The sequence below is a fragment of the Phoenix dactylifera genome, chromosome 3 (assembly GCF_051530095.1).
Source record: "Phoenix dactylifera cultivar Ajwa chromosome 3, Ajwa_hap1_PhDact_Kaust_v1.1, whole genome shotgun sequence".
Taxonomy (NCBI): Eukaryota; Viridiplantae; Streptophyta; class Magnoliopsida; order Arecales; family Arecaceae; genus Phoenix; species Phoenix dactylifera.
The window spans coordinates 17,094,059-17,111,360 of NC_143192.1; the positions used below are offsets into that span (position 1 = coordinate 17,094,059).

At 42.9% G+C, this 17,302-nt stretch overlaps 1 protein-coding gene across 1 annotated transcript; it reads right to left on the reverse strand.

Annotated features, from left to right (window-relative positions):
- Nucleotides 1–13,147: 13,147 nt before the first annotated feature.
- LOC149767942 (uncharacterized) lies at nucleotides 13,148–15,242 on the reverse strand. The gene is made up of 3 exons (XM_089929884.1): nucleotides 14,260–15,242; nucleotides 13,203–13,550; nucleotides 13,148–13,153 (listed from the first exon to the last, which is right to left on the reverse strand). Exons 1-3 carry the CDS (start codon nucleotides 15,214–15,216, stop codon nucleotides 13,148–13,150), a joined length of 1,311 nt encoding a protein of 436 aa, XP_089786010.1. The 5' UTR covers nucleotides 15,217–15,242.
- Between the last annotated feature and the right edge of the window lie 2,060 nt (nucleotides 15,243–17,302).

The following is a 17,302-nucleotide window of genomic DNA, read 5'->3' on the forward strand; positions in this document are numbered from 1 at the left end:
GGTATGATAGGATCTTTATTATATCTCACTGCAAGTAGACCTGATATCATGTTTAGTGTATGCATGTGTGCTAGATATCAATCTAATCCTAAGGAATCTCATTTAATTGCAGTCAAGAGAATCTTTAAATACCTAATAGGAACAAAAAATATAGGTTTATGGTATTCTAAAGAATCTAGCCTGAACTTAATAGGATACACAGATTCAGATTTTGCTGGTTGTAAACTTGATAGAAAAAGCACCAGCGAGTCATGTCAATTCTTAGGAGAAAATTTAATCTCATGGTTTAGCAAGAAACAAAACTCGGTTGCATTATCTACTGCTGAAGCCGAATATGTTGCTGCCGGGAGTTGTTGTGCTCAAATCATGTGGATCAAACAACAACTTGAAGATTATGGAATTAAACAAGATAAAATTCTCATTAATTGTGACAATACAAGTGCTATTAACTTAACTAAGAATCCAATTCAGCACTCAAGAACCAAACACATTGAAATAAGACATCACTTCATAAGAGATCATGTACTGAATGGTGATGTTACACTTCAATTTATTTGCACTGATGATCAACTAGCTGACATCTTCACAAAACCCTTGAGTGAAGAGCGATTTTGTGTGCTTAGGAGAGGATTAGGAGTGATTGATCCATCCTAGTGATGTTCTCTTCTAGTTCATTGATTTTGATGATTAGCTTGTGTTAAATATAGAGTTTCTCATCTATGATCATCAAATCAGATCATAAACTTAGTGATTATCCCTTGTTTGGCACGAAAATAACATGATTTTTAGGTGCGTGCCAGAGTTCGAGTTGACTCGGATACGTTTCAGAGTCGGCTCATGAGGGGGAGTCGACTCGCACATAGATAGGAGTCGACTCGAGATCGATGGCATCATAGGGGGAGTCGACTCGCGCATATTTTGGAGTCGACTCGAGGTCGAGTCGACTCGCGGTCGGGAATCCGATGTTTTAACCCTAATCGAAGCATTTAATCGACACTTCTATTCACCGCCTCCACTGTTCACAAACCCTAGAGTCGTCTCCGACCTCGTCTCCGACCTCCATTAGGGCTTTTCCGTCGAGTTTCCACCGATTCCTCGTGTCCTTTCCCCTTCTTAGGTCTAGGATGCCTTGGAAAGTAGTTGTCCCGAGCCGGAAGAGGCCCCAATCCGCAAGCGGCGCCGAGCGACGGTCCAAGGCTCGGAATGAACCCGTGAGGCCACAACCTCCGGTTCCTTCCCCGCCGAGGCCGGTTCCCTCGCGTCCGTGCGCCGGGAAGGCGGTCTCCACCGGGAGATATGTCAACTTTGACTATCTCTCCCGGGAAGGCTTCACAATAGGGCATAGGTTGAGGGCCCAAGGGTTAGAGATGTTTTGCTCCCTAGATCTTCCTACTTACCCGGGGCTAGTTAGGGAGTTTTACGGGACAGTAGCCAGGGTTCATGGTGGGATACAGGGAACCGTAGCGGGTTTCCCTTTATTTATTTCAGAGGATTTTATTGCACAAATCCTTCATCTTCCCCAAGTAGGGGTGTTTTCCTCTCACCCAGCCGATAGGACTGAGGCCCTTACGGCTATACTAGGGAGTCCACCCCAGTCCCCCCTTGTTGAGGTGTCCGCTAGTCAGCTATCAGTTGAAATGCGGCTCCTCTTAAGTATTATATCTAGGACCCTCTTTCCTAAGACCGGCCGCTTTGACTTTGTATCTGAGAGGGACCTAGCCCTAATGTACTACATTCTTCAAGATACCCCAATCAACTTCCCTAAGCTTATCTATAAATACCTATGTGAGCCTCTAGACAAACCTAGGCTCACTCTTCCCTATGGGATGTTATATACCCTGATCTTTAGGGAGTCAGAGGTCCCCATTCCTGAGGGGGAACCCTCTCGCGCACTGCGATACACAGATCGCATGGGTGAGGGAACCCTTCACAGGATGGGATTTCATAAGGTTGAGGGAGCCTGGGTCCGGAAACCATCCTCTTCCACACCTACTGACCCTACTACTCGACACTCCCCCCGCCCTGATCATGATTCCGATTTTCCCACCTATCCCTCCACTTCAGCACCATCCACTTCAGCCGGACCCTCCTCTTCAGCACCACCTACTCAGCCACTAGAGGTCCGGATCTCTCCTGAGCAGCTCCGGGAGTTGCGGCAGGAGATCGTGCGGGATCTTCGGGACGACCTACTGAGGGAGCTCCAAGGTCCAGCGACTGCCCCCTCTACTGCAGTGGTTCCTTCATTGGCAGCCGTGACCGAGATGACTGCTCATCTGAGGGAAGAGATTTACAATGTCAGAAGCCTTATACAAGCCCAATTCTCAAATATGAGCGATGTCACAAGCAACACAAGAAAGATGCGAGATGACATCCGACAGGACTTAGGCAGCCAAAGTCAGGGGACCGAGCGTCTGGCAAATGTATTGATCTCCAAGTTGGATACTCTCCAGGAGAATCTGACTGAGCTCACCTCGATCCATAGTAGGGCCACCTCGGCGATCATCACGCAGCTAGGGAACATCACAGATGGGGTTAGTCTACTTATGGAACAATCCAGACTGAGCAAGGGAGCCACATCCTCCTCAAAGAAATCCTAGCTTCCTTTTTTTTTCTCTTTTTGATATGTACTTACTACTTTTTGATTGTATCTACAAGTGTACTTAAACTTACATCAATACAATGAGTAGACATTTTTCTTCAGTATTGTGCACATTTGATCTCTAATTGCTTGTGTGATGTGCTTTCTTCCTTTTTGCTATGATGACAAAAAGGGGGAGAAAATATATTGAATAAGACATGTAAAGGGAATCAATAAAAAGAAAACTTTTAAAACACACAATAATTTGTTCTTAGTGGATTCGATACCTCGAGGCTCATTATCTCTTTGTTGGGGCTCCTAACGGAGTAATCTCCAGAATCTATTCAAGGAATATTCGGAGATTAGTTGAATCATACTCAAGAACAAATTGGCAGATTTTCCCTCTAAAAACCAAAAATTTAAGTTCAAAAGCTTCAATACACTAAAAGAAAATTCAGAGAATCAAAACAAAGTTGTATGCATGTGTTGAGGGGGAGAATCTGAAATTTTAAGAAAGTAAACTCATTAAATATATATAAGCCAAACAATTGATTGCATGATATGAAGGCTTATATAATTCCAAATGAAAGGGGGAGCTTTAACTTCAAAATTTACTGTTTCACACCTTTCAGTTTTGGATAAATTAAATAACTAGACACTTGAATTTATTTTGAAATTTTACTATAAATCTTCTTTTTGGTTGAGCAATTCACTTTACATATACTCAATATTTTGTTATCATCAAAAAGGGAGAGATTGTGGAGTGATTGATTATAACCCTATTTGATTTTGATGAGCTCAAAGCATTTGAGTATATCTTATGTTGTACTAATGAATTCAATCTAGTGTTTCAGTCAAATACTTGTAAATTTATGGTTAAGTGTCTCTAGATATGGTTCAATACATTTTGGATAAGTAAAGAACTCAATTTGAACCAAAGTCTGAGACTCGAGTCGACTCCGAGAGATTACGAGTCGACTCCAAGCGTATCAGAAGCACTGGCACAGGCTCGAGTCGACTCCTGTACATTACGAGTCGACTCCGACTGAGAACAGACAGACGGACAGAAAGATCCATCTCAGAACCTGTCAACGAGTCGACTCCTGAAGAGCGCGAGTCGACTCCGATGCTTGGCGAGTCAACTCCAGGGTAGTACGAGTCGACTCCAGGGAGTTACAGACAGAAAGACAGAGAAGTTATTTTAGACCCTGAGAGCCGAGTCGACTCCCGAAGAAATCGAGTCGACTCCGATGGTTGGCAGGTCGACTCCAAAGGAAGCGAGAGTCGACTCCCAGTGTGATACAAGGCAAAAGTCAGAGAGCAAATTTCGGACACTGAGAGCCGAGTCGACTCCCGCAAAGTCCGAGTCGACTCCAAGACAGTGCGACCCCAAAAGACAGAAGACGGTATTTTCGTCTCTAAGAGGCGAGTCGACTCCAAAACAGTTCGAGTCGACTCCAAGGCAGCGCAACCCCAAAAAGACAGAAGACTGTTTTCCGGATACTGAGAGCCGAGTCGACTCCGAAACAGTTCGAGTCGACTCCAAGATGGCACGAGTCAAAAGACAGAAGATCGGGAGTTCGGACTCTGAGCACCGAGTCGACTCCCAGAATTTTCGAGTCGACTCGAGTGAGCAAACTTGAAAAATGCATCCCTAGATTCCTTACGTCGAGTCGTCTCCAAAAGTGCCAGGTCAGCTCCAGACTTTGGGGAGTCGATTCCGGGTTAAGTCGAGTCGACTCCCAGTCGAGACAGCACTTTAATTCAAATCCGGAACAGTTGCCGAGCCGACTCCAGAAAAGCATGAGTCGACTCCTGCAGCAGCCGAGTCGACTCCAGATCGCGCGAGTCGACTCCGATCCCAACGGAAACATTGTCAGGATGTGCAGAATGTGCAGAACGGCTAGGAGATTGTGTCTAACGGCTAGTTTCCGTGGGGAATGGCTTAAATAGCCACAGAGAACTGTAGCAAGGTAGAGAAGTGACATTCCATTCAAAGAAAACAAGAAATCTTCACCTACCAAAGGATTTCAAAGGAAAAGAAGGAAGAGGGGCATTAAACTCCATCCAACCAACTCTTCCCAGCATTAAAGAAGTCTCCTTCAGTCATCAAGTCTTTGAGACACTCAAGAGGAGACCCCGAGTTCGAGAAGCCCTCCTCTACATCTTCATAAATTTGTTTGAGGGCTCTTAACTTCTCTCTTATTTATATCGCTGAATATCTGCTTGTTAAGAAGCTTTATTTTTCTGTTTGTTTTTCAAACCATTTGTTCCTTACTTGATTCAATCAGGGGATTGAATCAAGGATGTAAAGGTTTGTTGGTGAGCCTAGGTTGAAACCAACGGTGTAAGGGTTTGATTGTGATCCCGGAAAAACAATCAGGTGGTTCTAGTCGGTGAGCCTGGAAAAACCGACCGAGTTCGTTGTGATCTCGTAAAACAACAAGTTAGGTTGTGAGCTTGTAAAACAACCGGCTGTAATCCGAGGGGTTATAGTGAATTCCCAAGTGAGGCTTGGGGAGTGGACGTAGGAGCAAGGGTTAGCTCCGAACCACTATAAATTTCCTTGTGTTTGTGATTACTTTGTTGTCTCTTACTTTCACTTCATTCACTGCACATAGCATCTAATTAATCCACTTGCAAAAAGTATTAATTAGTTATTCACAAACCTTTTAATTGCAATAATTATTTTAAAACCCAATTCACCCCCCTTCTTGGGTTGTCTATCTGGGCAACAAAGTCGAGTCCCACAAAGTTCAGGAAGGAGAGATAACAGCTTGAGCATTTCGGGAATAAATTCCCAAATAAAAAATGAAGTGCTGAGAGGGAGTTTTCGATGGGAGTCGCCGGAGGAAGAAAGAAAGAAGAGCTGGTTGCGATGGAAGCCTTCTCCACTACTGCAGTTGTGCAATTCTCCATGGAAGGCTGATTTCCTCTCTAGGGCTGGATGCAGCCCTAACAAAGGGCCAAGGATTTTATATTTTATTTTTCTATTCCTGGAGTTGTATAAACTTTATTTTGCTCCTAATGAATATTTTTGTTGCCCAGATAGACAACCCAAGAGGGGGGGGGGGTGAATTGGGTTTTCAAATTAATTTAGATATTTAAAACTTTATGGATGATTAATTAAAAAACTATTGCAAGTTATTTAATTTAAGCTAAGTGCAGTGAGAGATATGAAGGGTAGAAGAAGAGACAATCCAACACAAACACCGAGATTTATAGTGGTTCGGAGCTAACCCTTGCTCCTACGTCCACTCCCCAAGTCTCACTTGGGAATTCACTATAACCCCCCTTGGATTACAGTCGGTTGTTTTCCAAGCTCACAACCAAACTTGTTGTTTTACGAGCTCACAACGAACTCGGTCGGTTTTCCCAGGCTCACCGACTAGAACCAACCCCGATTATTTTTCCGGGCTCACAGTCAAACCCTTACACACGTTGGTTTTTAACTTGGCTCACCAACAAACCTTAATCCCCTTGATTCAATCCCCCGATTGAACCAAGTAAATACAAGTTGTAGAGAGAAAACAGAAAATAAGCTTCTCAAAAAGCAAATGTAAACAATATGAACAATAAATGAAGTTAAGAAGCCTCAAACGCTTTTAGATCGGAGATGGGGAATGGCTTCTTAAACTTCTGGTCTCCTCTTGAAAGAGTGGTCGACTTGAATGCAGGAGGAGGATGCTTTAATTGCTGGGAAGATGTTGTTGGTAGCAGTAATTGCAGATCTTCCTCTTTTTCGTTGATGAGCACCTTGCAGAGCTTGAATGCTTGATTAGTTGGAGTTGAATGGCTGTTCTCTGCCTTGCTACAGTCCTCTGTGGCTATTTAAGCCAACCCCCACGGAAACTAGCCGTTAGACTGCTTTTTCTGCCCGTTCTGCACACTCTGCGCAGCCTGACAATATGACCGTTGGTGGGTTGGAGTCGACTCGCGCGATCAGGAGTCGACTCGGCTGTAGCGGGAGTCGACTCAAGCTTTTCCGGAGTCGACTCGGCAACTGTTCCAAATTTGAATTAAAGTTGCCTTCACGACTGGGAGTCGACTCGTCTAGACCTGGAGTCGACTCGCCAACTTCTGGAGCTGACTTGGCAATTTCGGAGTCGGCTCATCCACTGAAGTCCGTGGATCCAATTTTGAATTTTGTCCACTCGAGTCGACTCGACTGTCCTGGGAGTCGACTCAAATCTCAGAGCCCGAACTCCCGATCCTCTGTCTTTTGGCTCGTCCAGTCTTGGAGTCGACTCGAACTTCCTTGGAGTCGACTCGGCTCTCAGTTTCCGAAAGTTGGTCTTCTGCCTTTTGACGTGAAGCTGTCTTGGGGTCGACTCGAGCTGTCTGGGAGTCGACTCGAATCTCAGAGGCAGTAACTTGGTTTTCTGTCTGTCTTGGGGTCGCGGTGTCTTGGAGTCGACTCGCGTATTGCGGGAGTCGACTCGAATCTCAGAGTCCATAAAGTGCTCTCTGACTTTTTCTTTGTGTACCGCTGAGAGTCGACTCTTGCTTTCTTTGGAGTCGACCTGTCAACCATCGGAGTCGACTCGCGTTCCACTGGAGTCGACTCGAATCTCAGACCCGAAAACTGCTCTCTGACTTTTTCTGTGTGTTCCTCTTGGAGTCGACTCTTACTACCCTGGAGTCGACTCGAGCTCGTGCCAGTGAACTTGATACGCTTGGAGTCGACTCGTGATACTCGGAAGTCGACTCGCGTCTCAGACTTTGGTTCAGGCTGACTTCTTAGCTTATCCAAAATACTATGAACCAAGTCTAGAGACACTTAGACAGGATTTTCACTGAAACACTCAATTGAATTCATTAGTAATTAAAAGATATACTCAAATGCTTTGAGCTCATCAAAATCAAATAGGGTTATGATCAATCACTCCACAATCTCCCCCTTTTTGATGATGACAAAACATTGAGTATATGTAAAATGAATTGCTCAATAAACAATGAAGTAAAATCCATAAATGAATTCAAATGTCTGATAATTTAATTTATCCAAGCTTGAAAGGAGTGAAACATTAAATTTCGGAGTTAAAGCTCCCCCTTTCATTTGGAATTATATAAGCCTTCATATTATGCAATCAATTGTTTGGCTTATATGTCATTAATGATTTAGCTTGATTAAAATTCAGATTCTCCCCCTCAACATATGCATTCAACTATGTTTTGATTCTCTGAATTTCCTTTTAATGCTTTGAAGTATTTGAGCTGAAATTTTGGTTTTTAGAGGGAAAATCTGTCAATTTGTTCTTGAGTAGGATTCAGCTAATCTCCGAATATCCCTTGAATAGATTCTGGAGATTACTCCATTAGGAGCCCCAAAAGAGAGATAAGGAGCCTCGAGGTACCGAATCCACTTAGAACAAATTTGTGTGTGTTTTTAAGAGTTTATCTTTTTATTGATTTCGTTTACATATTTTATCCATATTTCTCCCCTTTTACATATTTTATACATATTTCTCCCCTTTTACATATTTTATACATATTTCTCCCCCTTTTTGTCATCATATCAAAAAGGAGGTAATCACACACAATCAATGGCACAACCAATCATCAAATGGCACATAATTGAAGATAAGATGTCTACTCATGGTATTGATATGAATGTAAGTACATTTGAGCATACAATAAGTAAAGTAAAACAAGACAAAACACAAAAAAAACATCTATGGCCTCCTCGAGGATGAGGCTCCCCCTCTCGAGGATGCATCTCCTCCTCTGGAGGATGTGGCTCCTCCTCTCGAGGATGTGGCTCCTCCTCTCGAGGACGGTGCTCCTCCTCTCAATCGGCTCTGCTCCATGAGAAGGGTGACTGCATCTGTAACATGGCCAAGCTGCGTGATAATAGACGTAGTGGCTCTGCTATGTGTAGTGGAGAGCTCAGTCACCGACGTCTGAAGCCCAGTCACCGACGTCTGAAGTGCATCCAGCTTGTCGATGAGTACATTCGACAAGCGCTCGGCCCCCTCGGTGGTGGTGTGCATGTCACGACCTATGTCCTCTCGCATCTGTCGAGTGGTGCTCGTGACCTCACTCATGCTGTGGAACTGGGCCTGGACCAAACTCCAGACATTGTAGATCTCTTCCCGTACATGAGCCGTCATGTCAGTCACGGCTGTCAAGGAAGGGACCAACTGAGAAGATACGGGTGCAGGAGTGGGAGCAGGCACCGAGCCTCGGAGCTCCCGAAGCAGCTCATCCCTCACATCTCTGACTATCTCCTGTCGCAGCTCCCGGAGCTGCTCAGGATCAATCCGGACCTCCATAGATGGTGGAGCCGAGGAGGAAGGTCCGGCGGAGGTGGTAGGAGCAGGAGGAGTGGATGGAAGGTCTGGATGGTCTGGATAGTCGGAATCGGGCTCAGGACTGGGAGAAGGTCTGGTGGTCTGAGTGGTGAGGGTAGACTTCCTAACCCATACCCCTTCTCTCTTCCGAAACCCCATCCTGTGTAGGGTCCCCGCACGCATGCGATCAGTCCATCGCAACGCACGAGAGGGTTCCCCCTCTGGAATGGGAATCTCGTACTCCCTAAAAAGAAGGGTGAAAATCATGCCGTATGGGAGGGTGAGCCTAGGTCTATCTAGGGGCTCACACATATACCTATAGATGAGCTTAGGGAAGTTGATTGGGGTGTCCTGAAGAATGTAAAACATAAGAGCTAGGTCTCTCTCATTCACAAAATCGAATCTCCCTGTCTTAGGGAAGATGGACCTAGACAAAATACTCAAGAGGATCCGCACCTCAATCAGTAGTGAGCTCGCGGATACCTCGTCTATAGGTGACTGGGGTGGATGCCCTAGAACGGCCGTAAGGGCCTCAACCCTATCCTCAGGGTGTGTGGGAGCCACCCCTACTAATGGAAGGTGGAGGATGTGGGCAATAAGATCCTCCGTGACACGCAAAGGGACACCGGCTGCTGTGCCCTCGATACCTCCATCTCCCCGATGGACGGTACCATAGAACTCTCTAACAAGGCCTGGATATGTGGGGAGGTCCAAGGTGAGGAAGTATTCTAGGCCCTGGGCTCTAAGCCTATCACCTATGGTGAACCCTTCCCGTGAGAGGAAGTCGAAATCGACATACCTCCCGGTGGAGACGACCTTCCCGGCCAATGGCCTCGCGGGAACCGCCCTAGGCGGGGAACGAGCCGGAGGTGGTTGCCTCGTGGGATCGTGCCGTGCCTTGGAGCGCCGCTCGGGACCGGCCTCGGGACGGGACCTCTTCCTAACCATGGTCTTACGCGGCATTTTGACCTAGACGGGATGAAAACCTAAAGACGGTGAAAGATCGACGGAGGAAGCTTGGGACGGACCGGAGACGACCTAGGAACGGACGAAAACCCTAAGAACCGGTGAAAAATCGACCGAAAAGGGGTTGGAGACGATCGGGGACGACCTAGGAGTCGGCTCTAGGGCTTTTTGAACAGTGGCGGCTTGAAAGAAAAGTGTTTTCGAAACGACAAATCTAGGTTAAAAAGTCGGATCCCGACTGCGAGTCGACTCCCCTGAGTCATGAGTCGACTCGTCCTCGAGTCGACTCCAGAATATGCGCGAGTCGACTCTCCTTATGCGCCTGTGGACCTCGAGTCGACTCCCGACTGTATGCGAGTCGACTCCCCCTCTGCTGCCATCTTTGCGAGTCGACTCCCGCCAATGCGCGAGTCGACTCCCACTTAGGAGCCGGCTCTGAAACTTACTCGAGTCGTCTCTAACCTTGGCACGCACCTAAAAACCATGCTATAATCGTGCCAAATGAGGGAAAATCACCTAATTAAGATCTGATTTGATGATCATTGAAAAAGGAACTCTATTTTAACCACATTGTAATCATCAAAATCAATGAATCTAGTGGAAACTACCACTAGGATGGATCAATCACTCCTAATCCCCTCCTAAGTATACTAAACCTCTCTTCACTTAGGGGTTTTGTAAAAATATCTGCTAATTGATTATCAGTACAAACAAATTGGAGTGTCACATCACCATTCAATACATGATCTCTTATGAAGTGATGTCTTATCTCAATGTGTTTAGTTCTTGAGTGTTGAATTGGATTTTTAGTTAGATTAATGGCACTTGTGTTATCACAATTAATGGGGATTTTATCTTGTTTAATGCCATAATCTTCTAATTGTTGTTTAATCCACAAGATTTGAGCACAACAACTCCCGGCTGCAACATATTCAGCTTCTGCAGTGGATAATGCAACCGAGTTTTGTTTCTTGCTAAACCATGAGATAAGGTTTTCTCCTAGAAATTGACACGACCTGCTGGTACTTTTTCTATCAAGCTTACATCCAGCGAAGTCTGAATCTGTGTACCCTATTAAGTTTAGGCTAGATTCTTTAGAGTACCATAGCCCTATGTTCTTAGTTCCTATTAAGTATTTAAAAATTCTCTTAACTGCAGCTAGGTGTGATTCTTTAGGATTAGCCTGATATCTAGCACACATGCAAACACTAAACATAATATCAGGTCTACTTGCAGTAAGATATAGTAAAGATCCTATCATACCTCTATAAAGTTTTTGATCTACAGATTTACCTGATTCATCTTGGTCTAATTTGCACGATGAGCTCATGGGGGTGCTGATTGACTTGTTTCCCTCCATGTCAAACTTCTTGAGCATCTCCTTGACATATTTGGCTTGATTGATGAAGATGCCTCCTTCAGACTGTTTGATTTGAAGCCCGAGAAAGTAGTTCAGCTCTCCCATCATGCTCATCTCAAACTCACTCTGCATCAAATCAGCAAACTCTTCGCAGAGGCGATTGTTAGTAGCACCGAAAATGATATCATCAACATAAATCTGTACTAATAACATATCCTTATTTTGCTTTTTCAGAAATAATGTTGTATCTACATTTTCCTTAGAGAATTCATGTTCTAATAGGAATTTGCTAAGCCTCTCATACCATGCTCTAGGTGCTTGTTTTAAACCATAAAGTGCTTTGTTTAGTTTATATACATGATTGGGGTATTGATGATTTTCAAAACCAGGAGGTTGTTCTACATATACCTCCTCATTAATATACCCATTTAAAAAAGCACTTTTTACATCCATTTGATATAGTTTGAAGTCCTTAGAGCATGCATATGCTAATAATAATCTAATAGCCTCAAGTCTAGCTACGGGAGCAAAGGTTTCATCAAAATCTATGCCTTCTTCTTGATTATAACCCTTTGCTACTAGTCTAGCCTTATTCCTTATAATCAATTCTATTTTCATCTAGTTTATTTTTATATATCCATTTTGTACCTATAATTGGATATTCAGAAGGTCTCTCTACTAGATTCCACACTTTGTTTCTAGTAAATTGGTTTAGTTCTTCTTGCATTGCATTTATCCAATTTACATCATTTTCGGCTTCTTCTATATGTTTGGGCTCAAAGTGTGAAACAAAAGCTAAATGGTTATTCAAATTCCTAAGGGATGCCCTAGTCCTAACGGGTTGAGATGGATCATCTAGAATTAGTTCCTTAGGATGCCCATGAGCATACCTCCAAGCTTTAGTTAGCCCATGATCCACAATAGCCTCTTGGCTTGATGATTCTCCTTCAATCAACTTTTGATTATTATCTTGTAATCCCATCTCATCTATCTTTTCTTCAAGTATTTCAACATCATCATCAAAATTAACCTTCTTACTAGACGAGATGTCACTAGAGTCATCAAAAACAACATGTATAGATTCTTCTATAACTAAGGTTCTTTTATTAAAGACTCTATAGGCTTTACTAGTTGTAGAATAACCTAAGAATATTCCTTCATCAGATTTAGGGTCAAATTTTCCTAGATTATCTTTCCCATTATTATGCACAAAACACCTACATCCAAAAACATGAAAATAATTAACCTTTGGTTTTCTGTTTTTCCACAGTTCATAAGGTGTTTTCTTTATAATGGGTCTCAATAGAACTCTATTTAATATGTGACAAGAGGTATTAATGGCTTCTCCCCAAAAGTACTTAGGGAGGTTACTTTCACATAACATAGTTCTAGCCATTTCCTCTAGTGTTCTATTCTTCCTTTCCACAACTCCATTTTGTTGTGGTGTCCTAGGTGCTGAGAAATTATGGGTTATCCCCTTCTTACTACAAAATTCATTAAATGACTGATTTTCGAATTCGGTACCATGGTCACTTCTAATGGCTATGACTGAAGACTCTCTAGCATTTGTTACTTCCTTATGGAACTTCTTAAACACAGAAAATGCTTGATCCTTATGCGCTAGGAACATGACCCATGTGTACCTAGAGTAATCATCTACAATAACTAGACCATATTTATTTCTACCTAGGCTTGTTGTTCTAGTTGGACCGAATAGGTCCATGTGTAATAATTCTAGAGGCCTAGAGGTAGAGACATATTTTATGGATTTAAAAGAGTTCCTAGATTGTTTGCCAAATTGACATGCTTCACATATTTTGTTCTTTTCAAATTTTAATTTTGGCAAACCTATCACGGAGTCTCTTTTAACTAGTTTAGTTATTGTGTCCATGCTTGCATGACCTAACTTACGGTGCCATAACCAACTAACATCATTATCTTTAGTTTCATTTATAACTAGACATTGGTTATGTTTTGCAAGATCTTCTAGGTCTACAACATATACATTTCCACATCTAATTCCTTTAAAAACTAAACTATTATCATTAGGATTTGTTATAATACATAGTGATGGTTTAAACATAACATCATATCCTTTATCACATAATTGACTAATGCTTAACAAGTTATGCTTAAGACCATCAACATATCTAACATTATCTATAAAAGTAGAAGGGGTGATTTGAACTTTACCAATACCAATGATGTGACCTTGGTTGTTGTCTCCAAAAGTCACAGCACCTCCCTTCTTAGCTTCAAGGGTGAAAAATTGATCTTTATCACCCGTCATGTGCCTTGAGCAGCCACTATCCAAATACCAGCAGTTTTTGTTGACCTTGGCTGCAAGACACTCCTACACAAACAAATCATGTCATCTTAGGTACCCAAGTTTTCTTGGGTCCTTCATGGTTAGTCAAGTTGGTTCCTTTTGGAACCCATACCCTTTTAACTTTTCTTTTAGTTATACTTTTCCTAAAATTACACATATTTGCTTTATGACCTACTGTACCACAGCAAAAGCAAGTTATTTTCTTAGTTTTAGTTTCTCCAGCTTTAACAAAGAAGTTACTAAGAAGTTTTTGTTTATTTCTTGGTTTATACCCTAAACCCGCTTTATTAAATACGGCTCGTTGACTATTTAGTATCATGTTTAATTTTTCAGAACTATATGTAAATTTTTCAACTAAGGGTTTGTATTTGTTAAGTTCTTTAGTTAGTGTTTGATTTTCAGCTTTTAGATCATTAAGTTCTTTTGTAAGATCCTTATCTAAGGTTTGTTTATATTTTTTAAGTTCTGAAAATTTCTTAGTTAGTTTTTCATTATCTTTAGTTAAGGTGTTAGTCTTTTGAGTTAAAAGTTGGTTGCTTGTTTTAAGTTCTATATTTTCTTTGGTGATTAAATCCTTATCCTTAACTAATTTATCGTATTTATGTAGGTGTGATTGATTAGCTATTTTTAGTTCTTTATTCTTAAGATTTATAGCCTTATATTCTACCATTAATTCATTAAATGCATCATAAAGTTCATCAAAAGAAAAATCAAGATGCGTATCGGAAGTTACCTCGTTTTCGTTGGCCATGAAGCAGAAATTGGCCTTCTCTTCTTGTTCATCATCTGATGAGGAGGATGATGAGTCGGAGTCGGATAGTGTAGTGACAAGAGCCTTCTTCTTCTTGTACTTACTCCCCTTCTTCAGTAAGGGGCACTCTGCTCTTATGTGACCCGGCTTCTTGCACTCGTAACATCCTATCCCCTCATTTTCCCTTTCCTTACCCTTATCCTTTCGATAGGAATTTGAGGGGCCTCTCCTTTGATGATACGCCTTCTTGTGGTTGATGAATTTCTTGAACTTACGCACAAGAAGCGCCTCACCATCATCTTCCTCATGTTCTTCTTCTTCACTGCTGCTACTGCAAGATAAGTCTTTGTTAGATGAAGTAGATTTTAAAGCTATTACCTTTTTCTTATGGAAGGACTCTTCCTCGTTGTGTTGTTTCATGGTGAGCTCGTGCGTCATAAGGGATCCAAGAAGCTCCTCAAGTGGTAACTTGTTCAAGTCCTTGGCTTCTTGGATTGCCGTCACTTTAGCTTCCCATGACCTTGGTAGGCAGCGAAGTATTTTCCTGACAAGATCACTGTTAGTATAGCTCTTGCCAAGGCTTTTTAGGCCATTGACAATGTCAGTAAACCTAGTGAACATGCTAGTGATTGTCTCATTAGAATCCATTTTAAATAGTTCATACTTATGAACCAATATATTAATTTTGGATTCTTTAACTTGATTCGTGCCCTCATGGGTCACTTCAAGTCTATCCCAAATCTCTTTTGCTGAGTTGCAAGTAGAGACCCTATTGAATTCATTTCTATCCAAGGCACAATAAAACACATTCATAGCTTTAGAGTTTAGTTGTGCCTTCCTCATGTCATGTTCATCCCAATCCTTTTCTAGTTTGGGTACCTTGACACCCTCTACATATATGGATGGGATGTATGGGCCATTTACTACAATGGTCCACATCTCATAGTCTTGGGCTTGGATGAATATTCTCATTCTAGCCTTCCAGTATGAGTAGTCGGATCCATTAAAGAAAGGGGGTCTTTGGGTGGACTGACCCTCAATGTGGGAAGATCCAAATGGGGTTGTCATTTTGATCTTTCAACTCTTGGGTGGAAGAGTTTTGGCTCTGATACCACTTGTTGCCCAGATAGACAACCCAAGAGGGGGGGGTGAATTGGGTTTTCAAATTAATTTAGATATTTAAAACTTTATGGATGATTAATTAAAAAACTATTGCAAGTTATTTAATTTAAGCTAAGTGCAGTGAGAGATATGAAGGGTAGAAGAAGAGACAATCCAACACAAACACCGAGATTTATAGTGGTTTGGAGCTAACCCTTGCTCCTACGTCCACTCCCCAAGTCTCACTTGGGAATTCACTATAACCCCCCTTGGATTACAGTCGGTTGTTTTCCAAGCTCACAACCAAACTTGTTGTTTTACGAGCTCACAACGAACTCGGTCGGTTTTCCCAGGCTCACCGACTAGAACCAACCCCGATTGTTTTCCCGGGCTCACAATCAAACCCTTACACACGTTGGTTTTTAACTTGGTTCACCAACAAACCTTAATCCCCTTGATTCAATCCCCCGATTGAACCAAGTAAATACAAGTTGTAGAGAGAAAACAGAAAATAAGCTTCTCAAAAAGCAAATGTAAACAATATGAACAATAAATGAAGTTAAGAAGCCTCAAACGCTTTTAGATCGGAGATGGGGAATGGCTTCTTAAACTTCTGGTCTCCTCTTGAAAGAGTGGTCGACTTGAATGCAGGAGGAGGATGCTTTAATTGCTGGGAAGATGTTGTTGGTAGCAGTAATTGCAGGTCTTCCTCTTTTTCGTTGATGAGCACCTTGCAGAGCTTGAATGCTTGATTAGTTGGAGTGGAATGGCTGCTCTCTGCCTTGCTACAGTCCTCTGTGGCTATTTAAGCCAACCCCCACGGAAACTAGCAGTTAGACTGCTTTTTCTGCCCGTTCTGCACACTCTGCGCAGCCTGACAATATGACCGTTGGTGGGTTGGAGTCGACTCGCGCGATTAGGAGTCGACTCGGCTGTAGCGGGAGTCGACTCAAGCTTTTCCGGAGTCGACTCGGCAACTGTTCCAAATTTGAATTAAAGTTGCCTTCACGACTGGGAGTCGACTCGTCTTGACCTGGAGTCGACTCGCCAACTTTTGGAGCTGACTGGGCAATTTCGGAGTCGGCTCATCCACTGAAGTCCGTGGATCCAATTTTGAATTTTGTCCACTCGAGTCAACTCGACTGTCCTGGGAGTCGACTCGAATCTCAGAGCCCGAACTCCCGATCCTCTATCTTTTGGCTCGTCCAGTCTTGGAGTCGACTCGAACTTCCTTGGAGTCGACTCGGCTCTCAGTTTTCGAAAGTTGGTCTTCTGCCTTTTGACGTGAAGCTGTCTTGGAGTCGACTCGAGCTGTCTGGGAGTCGACTCGAATCTCAGAGGCAGTAACTTGGTTTTCTGTCTGTCTTGGGGTCGCGGTGTCTTGGAGTCGACTCGCGTATTGCGGGAGTCGACTCGAATCTCAGAGTCCATAAAGTGCTCTCTGACTTTTTCTTTGTGTACCGCTGAGAGTCGACTCTTGCTTTCTTTGGAGTCGACCTGTCAACCATCGGAGTCGACTCGTGTTCCACTGGAGTCGACTCGAATCTCAGACCCGAAAACTGCTCTCTGACTTTTTCTGTGTGTTCCTCTTGGAGTCGACTCTTACTACCCTGGAGTCGACTCGAGCTCGTGCCAGTGAACTTGATACGCTTGGAGTCGACTCGTGATACTGGGGAGTCGACTCGCGTCTCAGACTTTGGTTCAGGCTGACTTCTTAGCTTATCCAAAATACTATGAACCAAGTCTAGAGACACTTAGACAGGATTTTCACTGAAACACTCAATTGAATTCATTAGTAATTAAAAGATATACTCAAATGCTTTGAGCTCATCAAAATCAAATAGGGTTATGATCAATCACTCCACAATTTTTTTTCATCTCATATTTAATTTCTGTGATTTTAAGTATAACGTTTATACAACTA

Excerpts from the sequence above, each read along its gene's own strand:
- LOC149767942 (XM_089929884.1), bottom strand. The coding sequence starts at position 15,216 with ATGTGGACCATTGTAGTAAATGGCCCATACATCCCATCCATATATGTA. Across the intron at positions 13,551-14,259 it reads TCATGGCCAACGAAAACGAG|GAGTGTCTTGCAGCCAAGGT; the intron begins GTAACTTCCGAT and ends TTGTTTGTGTAG.